Source organism: Rhinoderma darwinii, chromosome 3, assembly GCF_050947455.1.
Source record: "Rhinoderma darwinii isolate aRhiDar2 chromosome 3, aRhiDar2.hap1, whole genome shotgun sequence".
Taxonomy (NCBI): domain Eukaryota; kingdom Metazoa; phylum Chordata; class Amphibia; order Anura; family Rhinodermatidae; genus Rhinoderma; species Rhinoderma darwinii.
In genome coordinates this window covers 242855644-242882100 of record NC_134689.1, presented here as the reverse complement: position 1 = coordinate 242882100, position 26457 = coordinate 242855644, and the positions used below count along the sequence as shown (strand labels likewise).

Here is a 26457-nt window from a genome sequence, read left to right as displayed (position 1 = left end):
TTTTATGCCACTCTCACCACATTTGGAAAAAGGGGGTGTGAGTTCACCTCAGTCCGACAAATTTATTATTTACGCCATTAAACTGGCATGAATAGTAGCGGAGATCACTGGTGTAGATTTTACTCTGTGGGGCTTAACAAGGTAGAGGCCTGTTACTACATACTGGCTCCCATGCTGGACACAGGGTCATGTGAGACATAGAGGAACGATCACTCTCAGGGCCAGGTGAGGGGAAGACTGTCACAGTGCTAGACCTAAGAGCCTGGGAGATTGAGCGGGACGCTCTGTGCTTCTCTTCCTTTGCAACCCATTGGCTCCGGTTGGCAATGATTAGCAGGTACAAACTTTTCCATCACATTATTGGGATCTCCGTAAAAACTCCTTATTACTTGCATTAGCAACCGAAAAGTGTCACCTTGTATGCAAAGTGACTGTGCCCAGAGCGAAGCAGTCACATTATGTGGTGGGACGTGGCCGCCCTGGCTTTCATATGCATCCCAATATGCATTGAATGTGTGTGATGAAGGGTTAATCTGAAGCGACGCAAACCCCTGACACCAGGGCAAAGCTTGCGACTTTGACATTGGATCACGTGCTAAACAAGGGAGCATTGTAGATGAAGCAGGACGCTCTGTCTCATACTGAATAGTGACGAGCAGCAAGGAGCCTGGCTGGCCTGCTATGTGCCGAGTTGAAGTACAGCAGAATAGAATTGTTCCTGGTCTAATGCACATGCCCAGGAGTCATTCTATTTAATTGTATAGAGGGGCAGAAAGATGGCTGGAAGTCACTGCACATGCTCAAAGAAAGCGCGCTCCAGAGAACATGGGCGGGATCATACAGAGCGCACACAGGCAACTGCACAATCGCTGCAGGTCTCCTGCGGTGGCCGTAACTATTGGAAAGGTGTCATAAACAACACGTAGTGGACTGCCAGGAATATCAAAAATACATCATTTGCAATCAGGAAATGTATGAAATATGATCAATGAGATGAGATTACTTCTTTAAAGGGTAACTAAACTTTCAAAAAACTTCTGAAGTTTTGATCGGTGGAGGTCCAAGCACTGAGACCCCCACCAATTGCTAAAATGAAGCGGCAGAAGAGCTCGGGTGATTGCTGAGCCGCTTTTCTCCTAAACCCGAGCGATTGGTGTACGGACTCAATAGAAAGTCTATGAGCCCCTGCACTAACTGTTCGGCTTCCCTAGAAAAGCAGATCATAAACCAAGTGGCTCAGCACTCGTGCCACTTAGTTTTAGCAAACGGTGGGCAGCTGTGAATCACGCGATCACCATCGTGTACAAAGGGATTCGGTAACCATACAGATCCTTTTAATTTTTAAGGCAAATAAGCCAGTGTGTGTGAAACAAAACACCTTTGATCCTTTCATTAATTTCCGATGCCTTTTATTGTATATTCTCATTCTACAGCGAGTTCCTGTATATGATCATGTCCACGTTTCGCTGGAATCGCTCTCTTCAGCTGACTTTGGCTGTGATAAAGCCAGATGCAGTGGCACATCCAATCATATCTGATGTAAGTATGTTATTGGATAAGTATTTGACAATCCAGTGTACCCATTATGGATGGCAGCCTGTTACTAAAGAGCATGTGATAGCATTTTCAATTCCCATGTGGCAAATCTCAGTGAAAGAGAGTTTACCCTAGGCTGGGTTTTCATGTAGAGGTTTAGGTGCAGGTTTTTTTTTGCCTTGATTACTGTGAATTTGCAGCAAAACCATGCAATTTTTCAGGGGTTTCGCAGTAATCGCAGCAAAAAACAAACAAAAAAAAACCGCTCTAAAACAGCAGTGTAAAAAGCTTTAGGGTAGGAACACACTAAACCTAAACCCTGCAGATTTTCCACAAAGGATTTCATTGCAGGTTAATACAGTAGCAGTGTGGGTGAGATTTGAACAAATTTCCTTCACACACAGTGGAAAAAAATCTGCCGAAAAAAAACCTTTCATAAATTGAAATGCTCATCAATTTATAAATGTCATCAATTTAGGCTGCACAATCGCTGCTGCTTTTCAGTTGCGGGTTATCTCCTTTGAATTCAATGGGGAGGTAAAACCCGCAACAAAGAGCTATGTGTTGCAACATTTGCAGGCAAAAATCTCAAAAAATGGTAGTTCAAGAGAATGGGGTCCCGAGACCCCTGAAAGGACAGAGCGGCGGTCGCGCATGCGCGCTGCCACTCCATTCATTCTCTACAGGACTGCCGGAGATCGCTTAGTACATAGATTGGCGATCTCCAGCAGTCACATAGAGAATGAATAAAGCAGCAGCGCAACCACCGCTCTGTCCTTTCAGGGGACTCGGGACCCCTGGTAGGACCCCCGGGGTTCAAACACTTATCATGTATCCTACGAATAGGTGATATATTGTTGTGGTGTGAGAACTCCTTTTTAAAAGAGCATTCTAGGTAAAACTGTCACTAAGGGCCTGTTCACATCAGCGTTCGCTTTCCGTTCCGGGGTTCCGTCTGAGGTTTCCGTCGGGTGAACACCGCAACGGAAAGTGAAACCACAGCTTCCGTCTCCATCACCATTGATATCAATGGTGACGGAAACATTGCTAATGGTTTCCGTTCGTCACCATTCCGGCAGGTTTCTGTTATAACGACGGAATCAATAGCGGAGTCGACTGCGCTATTGATTCCATCAGAAAACCGGAAACCTGACGGAATGGTGACGAATGGAAACTATTAGCGATGTTTCCGTCACCATTGATATCAATGGTGACGGAAACGGAAGCTGTGGTTTCACTTTCACTTTCCGTTGCGGGGTTCACCCGACGGAAACCTCAGACGGAACCCCGGAATGGAAAACGACCGGTGATGTGAACAGGCCCTTACACAGACGTTGACCATCAGTTCTACACACAGGCTCATTTAACCACTTAAAGGGGTATTCCCGTCTTGATAAATAATCCTAAAAAGCTAATCAACTAAAAGTTTTTGCACTTTTGCAAATACCTTTTATTTATTAAAAAGCTGTAGTTTTGGAGATATGAAGGCTCCATCTTAATGACCGCCCCCTTTGTATATTTCTCGTTGCCTAGGGATCCGGCCACCACTGATTTCCTTAAGCGGTGGCCGCGCTTGCGCAGTGATTTATTTTCTAGAATGGACGACCATGTCATTGTGAAGATGCCTGAGGGCACATGCGCGTTGTATCCCGGCGACAGCCGTGTCATCGTGAACGTGCCTTACAGCGCACAGACAGATAGACACAGACATAGAGAGAGCGCTTTGCTCCCGATGCTGCTAGTGTAGTACTTGCAGGGTAGCTAGCAGCGTCGGGCGTGCACACTAAGGGCGGATTTACACTAACGCGATATATATGTCCGTGCTACCCGCGTGTTTTTCACGCGTGTCGCATGGACCTATGCAAGTCTATGGGGCAGTGCAGACTGTCCGTGATTTTTGCGCAGCGTGAGTCCGCTGCGTAAAACTCACGACGTGCTATATTTGTGCGTTTTTCGCGCATCACGCACCTATTGAAGTCAATGGGTGCGTGAAAATCACGCGCACCTCACGGAAGCACTTCCGTGGGACGCGCGTTATTCGCATGTGCTTTTCTGTTTACAAACATCCAAACGGAGTGTCATAATGATGGCGGCTGCGCGAAAATCATGCAGCCGCACATCCTAGCTGATGATACACGGAGCTGTTAAGTGCCTTTTGCGTGCGCAAAAACGCACACGCTCGTGTAAATCCGCCCTAACAGAGAGCACAGCAGCTTTATTGACATCGTGTCTTCTGCCCACATTTCGAAAATAGAACAGCAAGTGGCTGCGTTAAAAGGCCTAGAAAAAAAGACACTTAGAAAATGAATACAAATAAAGCATTTCCAATAATAAACTAATAATTGGCAGTATGTTGCATATTCAGGAAAACAAAAATAAGTCTTCACTTGGGAATAACCCTTTAAAGGGTAACTAAACTTTCAGCAAGCTTCTGACATGTCATAGTGCCGCTTCGTTTTAGCGATCGGTGGGGGTCTCAGTGCTCGGACCACCACCAATCAGAACTTCTGACATGTCAGAAGTTTGTTGAAGGTTTAGTTACACTTTAAGGACCGGAACAATTTTCTCCTTGAGGACGGAAATATGTCTTGATTTTATTTAATTTTTTTTCCTTTTTGCATCCCGGCACTGATAGCTTTTTTATTTTTTGTTTCATGTAACTGTATAAGACTTTGTTTTTTGCAGGACGAGATGTACTTTCTGTAGGTGCCGTTTTTTGGTACATTTACATTATCATTTAGTTAATATACATTTTTATTTTGTGAAACATGCATAAAAAAAGTTCAGCTGCAGTTTTTACTTGTACTTTTTTGCAGCATACACCGATCATCCTACATGATGCAATATATTTTTTGTGCAGGTTGTCACAGTCGTGGCGATGCCAAATATGTGAATATTCCCTTATGTTTGTTGTAATAAATGTGCATTTTTTTTTTTTTTACACATTTTTTTTATTTAACATTACTTTTTTAAAATTAATTTAACTTTTTTTTTTTATCACATAGAGTGCTTTGCCTGTGTACTGATAGTACACAGGCAGTTGTTAGGACATACCTAAGTATACCCTAACAGCAGGAAATATGGTAAGGCCACCCTTGGGTCCTTCAATGGACCCCGGACTGTCTGCCCATAGAAGGTATGTTCCCTGATTGTATCACAGGGATTCCCTGTGATGCGATCAATGGGGCGTCCCTCCTCACTCTTTCCCTTTTGAATGCCGTCATCAGCTTTGATCGGGGCATTCAAGAGGTTAACGGCGGAGATCAGAGGTTTCTCTTATCGCTGCCATTAGAGCGGGGCTGTGGCTGTGTATTACAGCCGTTGTCCTGCTCCTGATCACACGGGCACACTCGCTGTATGCTCGTCATGATGCGGCAACATCCTGACCCTCATGATGAGCATATACGTTATGCATCATTCAGCAGTTAACGGGGTATTCCTGGCTCAGACATTTTAACATGGCTTATCCACAAGATATGTGATAAATGTCTGAGAGATTTGGCACTCCAGAGAGGAGAAGACGAGGCGAAGAGGTGACTGTGCATGCATTTGGCTCTCTCCATTGTAGTTTATGGGAGTTGCTCAGCTGTTTCTGTGACTCCCATAAACTACAATGGAGATAGCTGCATGCATGTCTGGCCACCTCGTTTCCTCTTCTCTGGAGTGCAGGGGACCCCCATTCTCCCGATAGGTATGGGGGTACACTTCTAGGACTCCCATACATTTGACATTTACTGTCGATATGACTTAAATGCCTCATATCGGAATACCCCCTTTAAGTTTTATCGCAGGCCGTGTGAGTGACATAATCTGACAATGTGGCCCTCGGACTAGAAAACGTTACGCACCTTGGGTCTATATACTGTATAGTGTGTTTTAATTCTGTGGCTGGTCTCCACTGAATGTCTGTCTCACATGTGATCTCTCTTGACCGCAACTTCCATGACCTCTGGATCTGTACATGTGTTATTTGACTGGGCTTATATATCCCAGTTCTACTCCTTTATAACAAATGATGTACAGAAATTCATGTATCTGGAAGATTTTAATTAAAGGGGTTGACCACGCACAGACAGCTGATGACCTATCCACAGGACAGGTCATTAGTATATGATCGGTTGGGGTCCAACACCCGGACCCTGCACCGATCAGCTGCTCCGGCTGCCTCCGGGCATCAGATGTTATGAAGGGTATACAGCATTCGGAGCCGGAAGAAGATGGCTCCGTGTACTGCATAACGGACATGCTGCAGATCAGCAACTCTGCTCCTATTCACTTGAATAGAAGCAGTACTGCAGTTTGGCTGCTATTCCGTGACTGGAGCCATCTGCTTCTGACTCCGAATATATATAACATCTGGCGCCCGGAGGCAGCTGATGGGTGTCGGACCCCCACTGATCATATACTGATGACCTAGCCTGTGGATAGGTCATCAGTTGTCCGTGCGTGGACAACCCCTTTAAAGGACATCTGTCCTCAAAATGCCAGTTTTCTATGTTTTTGCAGAAGTTGTAGAATGATATAATAAAAATATTCTGCATTATGTTATGGTTATTTTCTTCGTATAACTTACGTTGTGATCTATCGAAAAAATGAAAGTATTACAAAAAGTTCGCTCACCACATTTCCACTGCGTTTCCAATGCGTTAAATGTTGCAAGTTGGTGTAAATATATCCAATCGCTGCAGGTGCTTGTAGATATTCCCAACAAGGTCCTGTGTCGACAGCAGGTAATCCAGGTAATAGAGGTGTATGTTGAAGGTATATCCAGCACTCGGTATAAAAGCAGAAGCTATGATTAAGGACCTCATTGGTCTGAAACGCGTAAGCATGGTCCCGGGATTTTTTCTTTTAATCTTTTTGTTTTAACATGACCTAATAAACCCTATAACTTTTATACTGAGTGCTGGATATACCTTCAACATACACCTCTATTATTGTGATCTATCACCTGTGTATCTTAATAAACAGCTGCTCATCAATATTCATTATGGGTTATTTCCACAAAAATAACATTTTCTGTGAGAGGCTGAGAAAATATTTTGTGATAACACTGATTAGGGCGTGTTCACATGCGGCAGATTTGCTTCAGAAATTTCTGCCACTGTCCAATTTATGTGAATGGTGTTTGCGGAAATCCATTCACATGCTGCAGAAATAACCCCTTCACATGTCTGGAAAGGATTTTTCAGTCGCAGATATTTTTTTTGCAACGTATTTGCCACATATGAATTACCTTTTAGAGCTGAAATAAATATGTAACAGATCTTGTTTATCATATTAGTAAACATGCCATATAGCAATGTTGTAGGACTTGTATTCTGCCTTGACTTTTGAGTTCAGTGTGCTTAGTGTTTTAGTTTTACGCAAATGGGTCCAAAATTCTGTGCTGAATAATGTAATAATCTATCTTTACAGGGGTCAGATCTTTTTTCTTCTGATACAGAGCTACAAATCCTCTGCTTCCCTTCACACAGCCATAGAATCAAATAAATTCTACTATCATCAGCTACTAGGAAGAGCTTAGGGGTTTACGGAGGACAGATCTAGCATTTAGTTCAATGCAAGCTCTATACATCCATCTTTGGTAATCTCCCCCTAGTGGTGGAGGCAGGAAGCCAGAATGTTATTATTTTACTTTATGGCTATCTGAAGGAAACAGTGGATTTGGAGCTGTAACTGAAAACATGTAGCTTCATATTATGAAATGAATCAGCACAGAATTTGGGACATTTTAGATTAAACAAAAGGATAGGTATAGTATCTGTAGTTCTCTGATCTGTAAATAGTTTGACCCAGGAGAGGCCATGGGAGTACATGACATGCCCTTTGAAGCTTACCAGTTATCCAAGATGTTTTTTTTGTTTTCCCAGGCCTAATACACATTGGCATGTATTGTTTTTAGTCATTGGTATGTCCTGTAAAATAACGTTTTTATATTCCGTAGGCTGTACATCAAAGGATACTAGACAACAAATTTCTTATAGTAAGAAATAAGGAACTTCAGTGGAGAGCAAAAGATTCTCAAAATTTTTACCATGAACATGCGGGTGAGAATTGTTCTTAACAGTGTTGACTTGGGGTATATTGGGCCCACCAGAAAAAAAACAGAACACAAAGTTCACGGTAAATTCTATTTGTTATATCTATTAGATATATCTGGTAAATGAAAGCTAAAAAAACTACTTACTATCTGACCGTAAACCCGGAGTTATGTCAGGGCTGGCCTTAGGGGTATACGACCTGTGCCTTCGCACAGGGCGCATCACTCCAACAGGTGGAAGGAGGCGCTGCGCTGGCTCCCTTCCCCTGCTTATTTCAGAAGCGCCTGGGCCCGGCGACTCGGCAGTCGCCTTTCCGCCTGGGCGCTTCTTCACTCAGTGCCTCCATGGTGGCTGCTAGCGGCGACACCGGGCATGAGGGCGGTGGTGCCGCTAGCAGCCGCTGCTACTGCGGTAGTGTCACGGTCACAGAGTATGTGGACCCACTAGACCGCTCCGCCGTAGCGGAGAGGCAGCTGACCAGTCTATACAAAAGTCTATAGCAGTTCGTAACACTCGGGTACCTGACCTAGTCCAGACAGTGGCTGTGGCTTCAGCACAGATAGGGGCTGGTGCAGCAGGTTGCGCCAGACTTGGCGGACAGTACAAGATGTGGCAGAAGACACTGGATGTGGCAAAAGACACTGGACGTGGCAAATGACAGCAGGTGCAGTAGGACACGACTCCAACACTAGTAGGCACAGGAACAAGAACACAGCACGGGATACAGGTACAGGGCACGGGTAACAACTGGAACGGGAAACACTAAGGGACCATTTGCAAGACAGACTTGGGATATACTAACAACGCTCAGGCAAGGATCAGAAGGGCTGGGGCCTTCTTATAGTCCAGGAAATCATGTGAGTTGATGATGATGATTGTTTACATGTGCTTGCGCTGGCCCTTTAAGAGCGGGCACGAGCGTGCGCGCGCGCACCCTACGGGACACAGCGGACCAGAAGTGAGCGCTGGCGTCTCCTAGGAAGGAGATGGAGACCAGCGCTCACAGATCAATGGCTGCGGGCATCGGTAGTTGAGTAAACCCGACGGCCCGCGGCCATGGACGCTACAGGTAGCGACGGCACTACTGCGGAGCAGGGAGGTATCTCCCTGCTCTGCTATCTTCTAGTGCCACTGTAGCTCCCCGAAGGAGCGGAATCCCCGTGTGACCGGGGATTCCGCTCCTGGAGCGCTCCGCTTGATTTCTCTATCCATATATGGACAGTGACATCAGGGGAAACTCCTGAAGCGGAATCCCTGTCCACAGCGTTTCAGACTCTGACCGGGGATTCCACTCCAGGAGAAGCCAACGACGTCGCTGTCCATAAATGGACACAGATGACAGAAGCTTCTCCTGGAGTGGAATCCCCGGTCACAGCGTCGGCAATGCTGTCGACGGGGATTGCGCTTCAGGAGTTTCTCCTGATGTCACTGTCCATATATAGACAGGGAAATCAAGCGGAGCGCTCCAGTTGCGGAATCCCCGGCCACACGGGGATTCCACTCCTTCAGGGAGCTACAGTGGCGCTATCTACAGGAAGGGGGGGGGGTTGCTATCTACAAGAGGGCTGTGGGCTGTTTGGCGCTCCCTACCAGGGGGCTGTGTGGCGCTCCCTACCAGGGGGCTGTGTGGCGCTCCCTGCCAGGGGGCTGTGTGGCGCTCCCTGCCAGGGGGCTGTGTGGCGCTCCCTGCCAGGGGGCTGTGTGGCGCTCCCTGCCAGGGGGCTGTGTGGCGCTCCCTGCCAGGGGGCTGTGTGGCGCTCCCTGCCTGGGGGCTGTGTGGCGCTCCCTGCCTGGGGGCTGTGTGGCGCTCCCTACAAGGGGGCTGTGTGACGCTCCCTACAAGGGGGCTGTGTGGCGCTACCTACAAGGGGCTGTGTGGCGCTACCTACAGGGGGAATCTGTGAGTGGTGGGCTGATGGTCATTTTACTGTGAGGGGGGGGCTGATGGTCTTCAAGTGGCTTCCGCCTCTGACCTCCAATTGACATTAACAGGAGGCAGAAAATACCTGCAGCGCTTGTTTGGAGCTTTTTTGCCTGTGTCTTTTTTGCATCAACGGCTTAAGAAAAACACAAAAAAAAAGGTCAAACAACGCTGTCAATACAAAATCTGCTTCAAAAATCCTGTAGGGATTTTGAGGCAGATTTTTTTTTTGCCTTACAAAAAACGTGTGAACATACCCTACGAGTGCATGCTATGAGTAAGAACACTCTGTTCGAAACGCGTTAGCAGTAACACGTCCCACCTGTGTCCGATGGACTTTTATTCTATGCCGAAATAAAGCTCTTTTTATATTTTTCTAAATGTGGATGTGCTGAGGATTTTCTTTAAAAAACTCTTCTATTTATTGGATCCTTGCCTGCCTGCAAGCCCCCCTCTTCCAACTGCACTCCAACTGAAGAACTACAGATCCCAGGACAACCTATTGGGTGAGAACACCTGCAGCTTCCATTGCTGCCATTTGTTTTTGTTCATACCCTACGAGTGTAGTGCTTGTTTTCAGCCGTTTTCTGTCTTTCTCGAAACAATTTTTGTTAGGGGTGCCCTGAGGAAATTTTATTTTTCCAGTGCTGCCTCGAGTCCGAAAATGTTGGGAAACTCTGTACTAGGCTACAGGATCAGGCCGGCCCACGCAAGGATCCCGTCGTGGAGCAGCTCAGTTCGTCGTGGGAACGGGGCCTAGGTGAGTACAATTTTTGTTTTTGTTTGGGGGCACTGTCTACAAGGTGGAGGGGGGGGGACTGTATGTCACTGTCTACAAGGGGGAGGTGGGGGGGGCTGTATGGCACGATCTACAAGGAGGAGGTGCAGGATTATGGCACTGTCTACAGGGAGGCTGTATGGCAAAATCTACAGGGGGCACTATACTGTGTGGGGGCCACTAAGCGGACATTATACTGTGTAGGGGAAATACAGGGGGCATAATACTGTGGGCACAATTAGAAGACAAAATACTGTGTCCTTGAAGGGGTTGTAATATATTATATTATTGTAGTAGGAAAACAAAGGGAGAAGTCCTCCAGCTCACCTGACACAAGAGTTGAGTGTCGCTGTCAGCGCCCGGACCTTTTTCGTGTCGGCACACGATGCAGGAGTAGAAGTAACAAGGAGGTTAAGTCCAGCGCAAAAGTAGAGGTAAAATAGAAATATTTTCCAAGTTTAATTAGATTCCCATTAAAAAGTCCATTCGGGTATGGTCCTGGTGTGTGGAAGAGGAAAGAATGATCCTGTAAGCCTACGCGTTTCGGACGATAGCAACGTCCTTAGACTTGGCTGTAGTGAGTTTTGAAATTGGCGCTCTGGTCGATTTATACAATTTCCGGGGTAACAGCTGAGTCCTGATTGCGTTTCACGTCTCTGCGTGTCATGTGGAACGCAACCCGGAAATGGGAAGGTGTTGACGTTGAAAGCGCCCGCTTTGTTATCTCGTAAGTTTTCGTAACTTATTATGCACCCTACTCTACAAAGCAATTGGTAATTCTTTGTTGGTTCATGTTGTGAGTTTTGCCTGGTAGGATGTGATACTAAATTGTTAGGAACGCTCATAGAATAAATCGTGATGAGTAGTCACATGTGCGTTCCAGATCAGCTGACCATGTGGAACGCAAACATGCAGGACGAATCAGCGACGTGCAGTCTAGACGAATAGAAGTCATCCTATAGCGACTGTACATGATGGGTAAGCATTTGATTCCTTTGTAGTTAACAAGACTTGAACGTAGATGATGCCTTCTAGGAAATGTTAATATTGGTATAACTGTGACTGTAGATATAGCTGATTACCTTTCGGATCAAAATTTGTTATGATATTGATATGACGGGGAGTGGCCAGATTGGAAACTCTTGCGCATCTAATATTCAAATTTCACTCGTAGAATAATTGGATCATGGGTGCACAAGTAAGGAAAGTGAAAGTGAAATGACGGTTAAAATATATAATGTGAAAATGTAATGCATGTCAATCAGCATATGTTATGCATGCACCACAGGGGGTGATTGTTAAAATAATGAAAATATGGAGAAGTTCTTCTAAGGACAAGATATCAATATATATCATGTTGAATCATATAATGGGTTGTTGGGACTGTATATGCAGAGGTGGTATGACGTTAGTGACCTCACTCATGGATTTAGTATTGGAACATAAGTTCCTTTCTTAGATTTAAGCCATCTGGAAATCTTGTTTTTAATCTATAGATCCAGAAGGCTTCTCTTAGGTGGGTTTTGTTTTTAATGTCGCCTCCTCTTTTCGGCAAGTGAATTTTTTCGATAGCGTAGCAACGAAAGGTTTTGGTTGTCCTGTTATGTTTGTGTATGAAGTGTTTTGATGCGTTAGAGATGTTCACAATATTTGGATTTCTGACATAACTCAGATGTTCCAGTATTCTAGTTTTTAATTTCCGGTTAGTACAACCCACGTATTTCAGAATACACTCTGTGCATTCAATTATATAGACAACAGATTCCGTATTACAATTTATATAATTTTGAATGATGAATGTGTCTGTTTGAGTAGAGTTGCTGAAATTTTTGGTGGGGTACGCGTAGGAGCAAACTTTACAGGGGTGTTGGCCACACCTATAAAAGCCTTTTGTTTCTAACCATGTGGTTTTTGTTTTGTCGTGTGAACTGAAATAGGACGGGGATAGGACGCTGCCTAGGGACGGTGCTTTGCGGGCTACTATCCTTATTCCTCCTGCCAGGATGGTACGCAGACTGTCATCCTCCATAAGAATTGGTAAGTATTGATTTACTAGAGTTTTGATTTGAGAGAATTGATTACTCTGTTGAAGAATTAATGTGGGCTGACTATTAGTGTTTTGCTTTGTGATGGTCTTGTTATGGTACTCAAGTAGTTGTGTTCTAGATTTTTTGGACATGATATCACTTGCTCTATTAAGTGTCCACTGTGGATATCCTCTTTTGGAGAGTCGAGATTTTATTTGCTCTTCCTCTAATATGAAACGATTGTGTGAACTACAGTTCCGTTTCGCCCGGTGCATCTCCCCTACTGGTATGGCCTGAATGGTTTGTTTGGAGTGGTTACTTTTGGCATGAAGTATGTTGTTAGATGCTGTTGGTTTGCGATGTGTTTCGGTAGATATGGTCTGACCTACTTTGCCATTTAGTTTTAAATCTAGGAAAACAATCTCAGTGGTGTTATAGTTGTAGGTAAATTTGAGGTTGCATTGATTGTGGTTTAGACTCTCAACAAACACTGGGATGATCTTATTGTCTCCTTTCCATATGAGTAAAATGTCATCAATGTATCTACCGTACCATTCAATGCAATTGCCATATATGTTGTTACTGGAAAAAATGTGGGACTGTTCCCACCACGACATGACCAGATTCGCCACTGAGGGGGAGAATTTTGCCCCCATTGATACCCCTTTTAATTGAAGATAATATTTTCCATCGAAATGGAAGTAATTATTCGTCATTAGAAACATCAGAACTTCCAGTATATAAATTTGGAATTCTTTATCATAACTGCTGTGTGTAGATAAGTGCTCTTCCAAGGCAGTGTATGCTATCTGATGGGGAATTGAGGTATACAGTGAGACTACGTCACAAGTGAGCCATGTGTAGTTTTCTTGCCATCGTAGGTTATATAGTGAATTTAGGACATTCTTGGTATCACTTAAAAAGCCAGGTGTTCTTTGTACTAAAGGTTGCAGCAATGTGTCGAGCCATTCAGATAATCTCTCTAGTATTGATCCTATGCCCGAGACTATAGGTCTCATCGGTGGAGGGAAAATCTCTTTGTGTGTTTTTGGAAGTGCGTGAATTATTGGAGTGATAGGTTGCTCAATATATATAAAATCCAGCTGTTTTTGGGTAACGAAACCTTGTTGTAGGCCATCGATAAGTAACTTTTTCATATTGGTTTTGATGTTGTCGACTGGATTTTTGTCTAAAATCTTGTAAGTAGTTTCGTCTGATAGCATGGTCAGAATGGATGATTTGTAGTCGTGTTTGTCCATGACCGTGACATTGCCGCCTTTATCTGACATCTTAATGATCAGTTCTTTATTGTCATGTAGTGATTTGGCTGCTTTTCTCAGACCAGCTGTCATGTTGGTTGATTGTTGTTGAGATTTTATGGTATCTGCTAGGTTTTGTAATTCTTTTTCTAACACCGTCTGAAATTGGTCCATGGAGTCCGTGCGTGAACCAATTGGATAGAACTTAGGGTTTGATGTTTCAAAGTTAGTAGCAGTCATGACTGTTTGATTCGGTTTTTCAGTGCACAGGTGGTCCAGACACACAATGGTTGTAAGTTCCTGAAACGAGAAATTGGGCTGGACATGCGAAATGCCCACTGCTGATCCTTCAATAGCATTAATTGTATTTGATAAAGGTGTCATAATATTGGTGACCTCAGTAGTTGTTTCTGATACTAAGAAGTGTTTTTTGACCGTCAAATTACGGATGAATTTGTTGATATCAAGTATTGTGTTGAATAGATTGAAGTTGTTTTTAGGGGCAAAATTGAGGCCCAATGATAATACTTGATTTTGTTCCTTGGTTAACGGTATAGACGATAAATTAGTGACATTCGATTCTAATAATGTTGAAATTTTCGGGGACGGAGGCGGCGATTTTGATCTTGGTTTGGTCTGTTTGTGCTTCCTACCGCCCCTCCTTCCTCGTTTTTTGACTGGTGACCTGTAGTGTCTTGTCTGTGGTTGGAGTAGGACCGTGTCCTCATATTGTCATCTTCTGAGAAACCTTCAGCTGAGTCTGGCTCAGTAGAGCTGAAGCTAACTCTATTGGGTAAATCTTTATATTGTTTGTGTTGATAATTTCGTCTTTTGAGAATGGGTCTTGGTCTATTATAGTTTCTTTCTTTCTTGTTCCAGGTGTAAATTTCATTTAATGCATAGTCCTTAGTATCTCGTTTAAACTTGCTTTTTTTCGTTTCTGCCCAAAAACAGCTGGATTTTATATATATTGAGCAACCTATCACTCCAATAATTCACGCACTTCCAAAAACACACAAAGAGATTTTCCCTCCACCAATGAGACCTATAGTCTCGGGCATAGGATCAATACTAGAGAGATTATCTGAATGGCTCGACACATTGCTGCAACCTTTAGTACAAAGAACACCTGGCTTTTTAAGTGATACCAAGAATGTCCTAAATTCACTATATAACCTACGATGGCAAGAAAACTACACATGGCTCACTTGTGACGTAGTCTCACTGTATACCTCAATTCCCCATCAGATAGCATACACTGCCTTGGAAGAGCACTTATCTACACACAGCAGTTATGATAAAGAATTCCAAATTTATATACTGGAAGTTCTGATGTTTCTAATGACGAATAATTACTTCCATTTCGATGGAAAATATTATCTTCAATTAAAAGGGGTATCAATGGGGGCAAAATTCTCCCCCTCAGTGGCGAATCTGGTCATGTCGTGGTGGGAACAGTCCCACATTTTTTCCAGTAACAACATATATGGCAATTGCATTGAATGGTACGGTAGATACATTGATGACATTTTACTCATATGGAAAGGAGACAATAAGATCATCCCAGTGTTTGTTGAGAGTCTAAACCACAATCAATGCAACCTCAAATTTACCTACAACTATAACACCACTGAGATTGTTTTCCTAGATTTAAAACTAAATGGCAAAGTAGGTCAGACCATATCTACCGAAACACATCGCAAACCAACAGCATCTAACAACATACTTCATGCCAAAAGTAACCACTCCAAACAAACCATTCAGGCCATACCAGTAGGGGAGATGCACCGGGCGAAACGGAACTGTAGTTCACACAATCGTTTCATATTAGAGGAAGAGCAAATAAAATCTCGACTCTCCAAAAGAGGATATCCACAGTGGACACTTAATAGAGCAAGTGATATCATGTCCAAAAAATCTAGAACACAACTACTTGAGTACCATAACAAGACCATCACAAAGCAAAACACTAATAGTCAGCCCACATTAATTCTTCAACAGAGTAATCAATTCTCTCAAATCAAAACTCTAGTAAATCAATACTTACCAATTCTTATGGAGGATGACAGTCTGCGTACCATCCTGGCAGGAGGAATAAGGATAGTAGCCCGCAAAGCACCGTCCCTAGGCAGCGTCCTATCCCCGTCCTATTTCAGTTCACACGACAAAACAAAAACCACATGGTTAGAAACAAAAGGCTTTTATAGGTGTGGCCAACACCCCTGTAAAGTTTGCTCCTACGCGTACCCCACCAAAAATTTCAGCAACTCTACTCAAACAGACACATTCATCATTCAAAATTATATAAATTGTAATACGGAATCTGTTGTCTATATAATTGAATGCACAGAGTGTATTCTGAAATACGTGGGTTGTACTAACCGGAAATTAAAAACTAGAATACTGGAACATCTGAGTTATGTCAGAAATCCAAATATTGTGAACATCTCTAACGCATCAAAACACTTCATACACAAACATAACAGGACAACCAAAACCTTTCGTTGCTACGCTATCGAAAAAATTCACTTGCCGAAAAGAGGAGGCGACATTAAAAACAAAACCCACCTAAGAGAAGCCTTCTGGATCTATAGATTAAAAACAAGATTTCCAGATGGCTTAAATCTAAGAAAGGAACTTATGTTCCAATACTAAATCCATGAGTGAGGTCACTAACGTCATACCACCTCTGCATATACAGTCCCAACAACCCATTATATGATTCAACATGATATATATTGATATCTTGTCCTTAGAAGAACTTCTCCATATTTTCATTATTTTAACAATCACCCCCTGTGGTGCATGCATAACATATGCTGATTGACATGCATTACATTTTCACATTATATATTTTAACCGTCATTTCACTTTCACTTTCCTTACTTGTGCACCCATGATCCAATTATTCTACGAGTGAAATTTGAATATTAGATGCGCAAGAGTTTCCAATCTGGCCACTCCCCGTCATATCAATATCATAACAAATTTTGATCCGAAAGGTAATCAGCTATATCTACAGTCACAGTTATACCAATATTAACATTTCCTAGAAGGCATCATCTACGTTCAAGTCTTGTTAACTACAAAGGAATCAAATGCTTACCCATCATGTACAGTCGCTATAGGATGACTTCTATTCGTCTAGACTGCACGTCGCTGATTCGTCCTGCATGTTTGCGTTCCACATGGTCAGCTGATCTGGAACGCACATGTGACTACTCATCACGATTTATTCTATGAGCGTTCCTAACAATTTAGTATCACATCCTACCAGGCAAAACTCACAACATGAACCAACAAAGAATTACCAATTGCTTTGTAGAGTAGGGTGCATAATAAGTTACGAAAACTTACGAGATAACAAAGCGGGCGCTTTCAACGTCAACACCTTCCTATTTGCGGGTTGCGTTCCACATGACACGCAGAGACGTGAAACGCAATCAGGACTCAGCTGTTACCCCGGAAATTGTATAAATCGACCAGAGCGCCAATTTCAAAACTCACTACAGCCAAGTCTAAGGACGTTGCTATCGTCCGAAACGCGTAGGCTTACAGGATCATTCTTTCCTCTTCCACACACCAGGACCATACCCTAATGGACTTTTTAATGGGAATCTAATTAAACTTGGAAAATATTTCTATTTTACCTCTACTTTTGCGCTGGACTTAACCTCCTTGTTACTTTATATTATATTATTATTATACTGTATGGGGCACTAAACGGACATTATAATTTTTTTATGGGGCATTTTTTTTTTAATGATGGGTTGCCGAAAGATTATTTCGCACAGGGCGCCATCTATCCTAAGGCCAGCCCTGAGTTATGTCAACAGTATAAATCCCATAAAATCAATAGGATTTGTGAATGGATCGCTTCTTCTGCAAACAAAACTAAATGTTTATATGCAGTATATAAACCCGCATCCTAGATCATATTATTTCTCATGAAGTTTTTCTAGTTTCCTTGGTTGCAGTAACTTTTATGACACATGAGGTTTATTGCATAGCCATTACTCATGATTGTCATTTTATTTCCTTTTTTCATACTGAATTAAATTATCTTTCTCTGTAGGACGCTTCTTCTATCAACGGTTGGTTGAATTCATGTCAAGGTAAAAACTCCATATTCTATCTCCGTAATTGTGTAATGTTTCACTGTATAATATACACCGATCAGCCCCCACATTAAAACCACCTGACTAATATTGTGTAGGTGCCACCTAAACAGCTCTGACCTGTCGGCATAAACTTCACAACACCTCTGAAAGTGTCCTGTATTATCTGTCACCAAGACGTTAGAAGTCCTGTAAGTTGCGAGTAGGGTCCTTCATGGATCGCACTTGTTTTTCCAGCACATCTCGATCAGAGTGAGATGTGGGAATCTGGAGGCAAAGTCAACACCTTTTAACTCTTTGTCATATTCCTTAAACCAGTTCTGAACAATTATTCTGCTGAAATAAGCCACTGACAATATCGTTGCCATGAAGAGGTGTGCTTGGTCTGCAACAATGTTTAGATAGGTGGTACATGTCAACGTAAAATTCACATGAATAGCAGGACCCAAGGTTTCTCAGCAGAACTTTGCCCAGAACATCACACTGCCTCCACTGGTTTGCCATCTTCCTATAGTGCATCCTGATGCCATCCCTTCGCCAGGTAAGCAGTGAAGAACATGCATCCAGCTGTCCACATGATGTAAAAATATATATATATGATTCATCAGATCAAGCCACTTTTTTTCCATTAATCCATGGTCCAGTTTTGATGCTTACGTGTTAATTGTAGATGCTTTCAGGAGTGGATAGGGGTCAGCAAGGGCACTCTGACCCCAAACACAGTAAGCTTTGATGCCCTGTGTGTTCTGACACATCATATACGGTAGGCACTTTTTCAGCAATTACAGTAGCTCTTCTGTGGGATCGGACCAGACAGGCTAGCCTACACTCCCTACACGCATCAACGACTGTTGGGCACCCATGACCCTGTCACCGGTTGTCCTTCATTGGACCACTTTTGGTAGGTCTTAACCACTGCATATCGGAAATACCCCACAAGACCTGCCGTTTTTGAGATACACTGACACAGTCATCTAGCCATCACAATTTGACCCTTGTCAAAGTCGCTCAGATCATTACACTTGCCCATTTTTCCTGCTTTCAACGCAACAACTTTAAGAACTGACTGGTCACTTGCTGCCTAATATATCCCACCTCTTCTCCAGTGCCGTTGCAGCTAAATAATCAATGTTATTCACTTCACCTGTCAGTGGTTTTAATGTTTTGGCTGATCGGTGTATATTTTTGCTTTTATCTGTATCCTGAGTTTTCTAGTTATAAATGACAAGTGAATCAGCTTGTAACAAGGACTAGCAGTCATATGTGAATAACTCCATGTAGACATATAATTTGTTCCTAGTTATTAGCCAACAACTGCTTTAACCCCTTCCCGACATTTGATGTAGGCTTACGTCATAGCCGGGAAGGGGAAGTATAGGGCAGGCTCATTGGGCTAATAAAAAAAGGTAAAACGTTAAAGAAATTTTATATATATATATATATATATATATATATATATATAATATACACTAGTCCTTCTCAATGAATTAGAATATCATCAAAAACATAATTTATTTCAGCAATTCAATTCAAAAAGTGAAACTCATATTATATAGATTCATTACACACAGTGTGATCTATTTCCAGGAATTTTTCTTTTAACCCTTTCATGACCAAGGGTCATCGATACCCCTGTGTCCTGGTCAAATTTTCCATTTCTGATGTGCACGTCTATTTTTACTTTGTTTTTTGCAAGACGTATGAGGTTTTAATTTTCTAGATTAGTTTAGTTAATTTATTCCATGTTTTATTATGAGCAGACAAATCAAAAGGTTTGTAATTTTTGAATATGTGCCCAGATAACAAGCACATTGGCTCTGTTATCTCTGGACAGAGGCCGTGGACGGAAGGAGGGGGGAGGTGCCGACACACTGGGAGAGAGAGAAAAGTGCAGGCTGCTTTATTGTGAGCTTTGTTTCATAAAAAAAAACACATGTTTGTTTTATGAAACTAAGCCAAAGAGGTATCAGCGCTTGTAGAGCGTGCTGACACATAGATTAGTGCAGTCGTGATGGGGTTATTGTTGATCATTATGGCTAAGGCTGGGTTCACACGACCACATTAACGTCCGTAATGGACGGACGTATTTCGGCCGGAAGTCCCGGACCGAACTCAGTGCAGGGAGCCGGGCTCCTAGCATCATACTTATGTACGATGCTAGGAGTCCCTGCCTCGCTGCAGGACAACTGTCACGTACTGAAAACATGATTACAGTACGGGACAGTTGTTCCGCAGTGAGGCAGGGACTCCTAGCATCGTACATAACTATGATGCTAGGAGCCCAGCTCCCTGCACTGAGTTCGGTCCGGGACTTCCGGCCGAAATACGTCTGTCCAAAACATGATTACAGTACGGGACAGTTGTCCTGCAGAGAGGCAGGGACTCCTAGCATCGTACATAACTATGATGCTAGGAGCCCGGCTCCCTGCACTGAGTTCGGTCCGGGACTTCCGGCCGAAATACGTCTGTCCATTACGGACGTTAATGTGGTCGTGTGAACCCAGCCTTACCGTTAATTAAAACCGAAAATTGAGTGTCTCAGAAAATTAGAATATTTGGTAAAAGTTGAAGATTGCAGAGTCATGGTGTGACACTCTAATCCGCTAATCAACACAAAACACCTGCAAAGGTTTCCTAAGCCTTTAGGGTGCGGCCACAGGGTGCGGCCAAGTTGCGTTTATGTTACGTTTTTAAACCACAGCAAGTCATTTTTCAATAGAAGTCAATGGTGAAATTGATGTTATGGACAGACTGCTGCTATTATATTACAATGTGTTTTTTGTGCGGGTGACTGCATCTTCATAATGTCCGACCGCATGCGGTTAATGACCACGCTGCCAATGTTGTTGCTGAACTGCTTGCATTTTTGCTAAAAGTTCTGCAATGCATTGTAATGAACTCTAAACAGGAAGCACCTAACAAACGTCAACACCGGTGAAAACTATGCCCATAAATTACACACCGTGTGGCTTTACCCTTAATAGGACTGGTCTGTTGCTCAGTGGTCCAAAGTCCTGTTTTCAGATGAAAGTAAATTTTGAATTTAAATTTGGAAATCTCGGTCCCAGTGTCTGGAGGAAGAGTGGAGAGGCATCAATCCAAGTTGCTTGCGGTCCAGTGTGATGTTTCCACAGTCAGTGATGGTTTGGGGAGCCATGTCATCTGCTGGTGTTGGTCCTCTGTGTTATATCAAGTCCAGAGTCAGTGCAGCCGTCTAACAGGACATTTTCCAGCACTTCATGCTTCCCTCTGCTGACAAGCTTTATGGAGATGCTGAATTCATTTTCCAGCAGGACTTGGCACCTGCCAACTCTGTCAAAAGTGCCAATACCTGGTCTAATAACCGCAGTATCACTGTGCTTGATGGCCAGCAAACTCGCCTGACCTAAACATCATAGAGAATCTATAGGGTATTGTCAAGAGGAAGATGAGAGACCAGACCCAACAATGCAGACGAGCTGAAGGCCACTATCAAAGCAACCTGGGCTTCCATAACACCTCAGCAGTGCCACAGGCTGATCGCCTCCATGCCACGCCGCATTGATGCAGTAATTCATGCAAAAGGAGCCACGACCAAGTATTGAGGGCAGATACTGGACATACTTTTCATTAGACAGCATTTTATTATTAAAAATCATTTTTGAAGTTGGGCTTATATATTTCTGAAAGACTAAATTTTGGGGTTTTCATTAACTGTTACCATATTCATCAACATTAAAAGAAAAAAATGCTGGAAATAGATCACTCTGTGTGTAATGAATCTATGTAATAGGAGTTTCACTTTTTGAATTGAATTACTGAAATAAATTAACTTTTTGATGATATTCTAATTCATTGAGAAGGACTAGTATGTGTGTGTGTATATATATATATATATATATATATACACAAAAAAATAGTACGTTAAAAAGAAAACCCTTTTGCATTTTCCCGCAAATGTAAGGTAAAAAAAAATTGGTACTGCAGTATTGCCGTAATCTTATTGACCTGCAGAATAAAGTAAACCTGTAGTTTTTACTGCACGGTGAACAACGTAAAAACTAAACTCGAAAAACAATGACGGTATCAGTTTTTATTCCCATTTCACACACAATTTTTTTTCCCAGTACATTATATGGTAAAATAAATGGTGCCGTGAAAAACTACAACTTGTCCTGCAAAAAACAAGCCCTATACGGCTATATAGATGGAAAAATAATAAAGTTAGTGCTTTTGGTAGGTGGCGAGGAAAAAACAAAAATGAAAAATGGCTTCGGTGGCAAGGGGTTAAAGATCCACCTAGTGTAGTTCTTGGGTCACTTGTCCGCGGATGACTCTGGCTTTCTATCCTTTTCTGAACTTAGAGACAGATTTGAGCTTTCGCAGGTTTTTTTCCACGATCTCCAGTTACGTCATGCTTGGTTTGCGCAATTTGGTTCTATGTCGCCTCAGTTGGGGTTCTCTAGACTGGAGGATTTTCTGGGGGCCCCGGCCCTCTCAAAGGTCCTTGCTAAAATATACGCCTTATTGCTGTCCTTTGGCCAACGACCTTTTGATAAAGCCTTTACTCGGTGGAAGGGGGATATCTCTGATCTAGAAGAGGAGGAGTGGAGGGAGGTAGAACTGTCATTTTTTGATTCGGTTAGAAGTGCAAGAGGTTTTCTGATACAATCTCGGTTTCTGCATCGGATTTACTATACACCAGTCAGACACCAGAGGATTGGGTCGTTGTCTTCGGATAGCTGTTTTAGATGCCAGTCGGATGTAGGTACATATATGCACTGTGTATGGATATGTCCCAGGATTGCCCCCTTTTGGTCGGAGGTAGTGGAATTTATTGACACCCGCTTTGAATTTCCGAGGCTCCTTGCCCCTCAGATGTGTCTCTTGGGTGTCATGAATGATGTTCAGAATTACTATGAACATTTTTTTTTTCGTTTTCTATTCGGCGCTAGAAAGATTGTGATTATGGCTTGGAAGGACACAGCGGGCCCTAGTTTGGCTCACTGGAAGCAAATGGTGAATAAATATGTACCTATGTATCGTAAATTTATATTTAAACAGAAATTGTCCTGATAAATTTGATCAAATCTGGTCCAGATGGTTGGAGATATCCGAATCTGTGGTTTAAAGGTGGAGAAACTTCTGATTGGGTTGGAAGGGGTTGGGGAGAATTGGGCATGGGATAAATGTGGTATAACTGTTTTCTTGTGAGGCATTGACAGGGCACAGTTCACTATTCCTAATTCAGTGCGGATGTATGCTATATATGTACTACATCTCTTCTGATAATATTGCAGTATAGTGCCTAGCAGATACCTTGTAATTGGTCTTGTTTATATTGTTTTATTTACTGTACTTGTTTTGTACTGTAACAAATTGCAAACGTTTTGGAAAAATAAAACCTTTAAAAAAGATCAAAAACACCTAGACTTTCCTATTCTGTATTGTACAAACCACCATGATGGCATTTCAAGAAGAAGTCCAAGAATTCTGGAAAGGTCATGCAGAGGTGTTTTCTTGCACAGGCGGTTAGGTCAAGTTTTGTTTCCCGGGCAGAACTCTCTGTAGAATGGTGTACAGGTTAGATTTACCAGGAGGAACATCTTAACAGTTTCCATTGTGTATAACCCAGATGTAGCCACTGAACTTCTAGTACATACTGTTCATTGTTTATCCTTACAGTGCAGAGTATATAATGTCGCATGTGTAGAGTCGGGCACATAACTTATACATTTGTAAAGTCGATCTTTATCTTCCAGCTTTGTTTGAATTCTTTTTTTTTTTGCTGCAGTGGTCCAATGCGAGCGTACATATTAGCTCATGAGGATGCGATCCAACTGTGGAGGAAAATTATGGGTCCAACAAAAGTGTATAGAGCCCGTATTACAGCACCGGAAACTATCCGTGGTGATTTGGGATTGACTGACACTCGTAACACAACACATGGCTCAGGTAAAGCTCCGCTTGTATTCCAAAGGACCCATAAAAAGAATGTAAGGCACTATTCAGATGACAAGGAAGCTCGGCTGCATTGAAATTAATGCATGTCTATGGGGCTATTCACACGGCCGTTTTTTTAACGGACCGTGTCAACGGCCTGGGGGAAAAAAAAGGATATGTTAAATTTTTGCTCATTTTCCCCGATCCCTCAATAGACTCGAGGGATCTGTGAAAACGGGTCCCGCACAGGTGCAAATCGGATGTGAAAAACGGCCGATTTGACACCCGGTCGTCTGAATAAAGCCTATGCATGTGCAAGATTTGCTTCCAGCCAAGAATGAGTGGCTTGTTTCAATGATCTTGTATGGGCATTGTTGGTATTTTCTTGTTAAAAGTATAAATTTCCCTGCACTGTAAGATTCTTATTCACACATTGTTACAATTAATTGTTAAATTGTCTCATGACCACCTATTTTTTGACTTTTTATGACTTGTCGACGAGACCGGTCCTTAAAGTAAGTTAGGTTTGGGTTCTGACCTCCGTTACCATAACTATTTCCAATATTGAAGGTGACAAATCCCTGTTCTGACGTGGAGAGATAGGAGCTGAATCAGCCAAGTACTCATCTTTTTCTGATGCTCCCATCCTTTAACAGTATGTAGAGAAAGGACATTTTAACAAAAAATTGTTTTTCGCTCCTAAGTTCCCCCTAGTGGCAGCTGCAGGCAGTCAGAATTCTATCATTTTATATCTATTATTTGTAGCGCTTTATAAAAAAAAACAGAGCTCTGACTCCTTTTAAAGATATAGTACAAGAATTTTGGACCAAAAAATGACATAATGATAAAAGGTTGGCAAGAAGTTTGTTTATGATTTTCCACTGTATTTTTTTATTTTTTTTAAAGCCTCGTTTTGATTCTAACTTTACATATGATTTTTGTTCCTGATATAGACTCTGTAGAAACTGCCTGCAGAGAAATCTCGTTCTTCTTCCCTGATTTTGATGTAAGTCACTGGTATGAGAAACAGGAACCTCTATATCGGGCTGGACCAGTATACTATGATGAAGAGACACTTGAGCACCGACTTGTAGAAAAGTGAGCAGGGCACTTGGACTTGCATTGGTTGAGAAGCGTGCAGCCTGCGGTCTAAAGCCAAAGTGCGTCTGTGAATTGTTTGTCACACTGCAGCAACAAGCCTCCATGATAGCTCTCTTCAATCTTGGCTGCGTGAAGGCGATATGAAAATACCTGTTCAGAAATGACCAATTCACCGGTTCATTTTTTTTTTTTTTGGTAAATGTTTTATGTATATAAATGAAATGCATATTTCTAAAGCATAAATACACCAAGCTTTGGATGCCATTCATTATGTTTACATGATGACTTGCATTGTGTTTACAAACCAATATATATTAACTTTTTAATGTTATTGACGGCAGGGGGCTATTTGACAGGTCCAATTCAGGGTTAAAAAAATCCAGATTTAATGTTGGCACATGGATTACATGAAAAATACACATGTAGTGGAAGACTTCGGATGATAACCAAAGTGAAAAAAATGCTTTTGCCACTCTGTAAGGATGTAAAAGGATATGTCAGAATGTAACAGTACATGGATTATTACATGGCCCCCTTGTAGAGTACACGTCGGCTGTTGCGCTATTGTGGTCTTGTCTGGCAGTACCGTCCATCATTTTAGTTACATCGGAAACATTTACAGTACCATTGAATGATGTGTAAAATTCTTACAAATTGTACAGTAAAATCTCTAATCCAGCATTATCAGACATTGATAGAACAGTATAGAAAATTTACTGGTAGGTGTCGACAACTTGTATTGGATGCTGGATTTTCATGACATTGATCAATAGAACTGTTGCACGGGGCAAATTTGATGGTTGGAAATGTGCCCTATATAATATCAGCTTTTAGGAGAGTGGCAATAAAAAGTTGCCCGTTAACTTTACTCTATGATGTGATTATCTTTCTCTCATGATAGTCGTTGTTCGCCTAATGCAGTTTTTGCATGGGTTTTTTTTTTCACCTAAAGTCCGAAGTTGATTCTAAGCGGAGAAGTATTAGGGTATGTTCACACGTAGTCAACAAAAACGTCTGAAAATCCAGAGCTGTTTTCAAGGGAAAACAGACCCTGCTTTTCAGACGTTTTTTTACCAACTCGCATTTTTCGCAGCGTTTTCGCGGCGTTTTTTACGTCCGTTTTTGGAGCTGTTTTCATTGGAGTCTATGAGAAAACAGCTCCAAAAACGTCCAAAGAAGTGTCCTGCACTTCTTTTGACGAGGCTGTATTTTTACGCGTCGTCGTTTGACAGCTGTCAAACGACGACGCGTAAATAACAGGTCGTCTGCACAGTACGTCGGCAAACCCATTCAAATGAATGGGCAGATGTTTGCCGACGTATTGTAGCCGTATTTTCAGACGTAAATCGAGGCAAAATACGCCTCGTATACGTCTGAAATTTGGCCGTGTGAACATACCCATAGGGTCTATTGTATCTGCTATTACAATAAAGCTGAGCTGCAATACCACACATAACCCCTGGACAGGTATGGCACTATTTTTGGAAGAAAGCAGCCATGTTTTTAAAAAAATCTTTTACAACCTCTTTTAAAGATTGAGTTTTAGCTAAAAAAAAAATGATTTATTTGTTCTTAACTTGTGAGGCTGCGCTATACAGGAAATTATATAAATGGATTAGGATAAGTTGATCTGACAGATTCAGCGTCCGATTCTGACTGTTTCAGATTTAACTCACCATTCATATAAGATAGCGGTTCAGTCAACAGCTCTCTTCTGATACACATGCACGTTCAATTTGACCAAGCATGCA

The 26457-nt window shown here is 42.4% G+C and overlaps 1 protein-coding gene across 1 annotated transcript in view; it reads left to right on the top strand.

Moving 5' to 3' along the window:
• NME6 (NME/NM23 nucleoside diphosphate kinase 6) overlaps positions 1–25574 on the top strand; it is a 28696-nt gene extending 3122 nt beyond the window's left edge. The window contains exons 2-6 of the mRNA XM_075857609.1: positions 1434–1539; positions 7484–7586; positions 17641–17680; positions 23457–23617; positions 24559–25574. Of these exons, the coding sequence (XP_075713724.1) occupies positions 1447–1539; positions 7484–7586; positions 17641–17680; positions 23457–23617; positions 24559–24707 (546 nt within the window). The 5' untranslated portion in view covers positions 1434–1446 and the 3' untranslated portion in view covers positions 24708–25574. The remainder of the gene's footprint in view (positions 1–1433; positions 1540–7483; positions 7587–17640; positions 17681–23456; positions 23618–24558) is intronic.
• Positions 25575–26457: the final 883 nt, after the last annotated feature.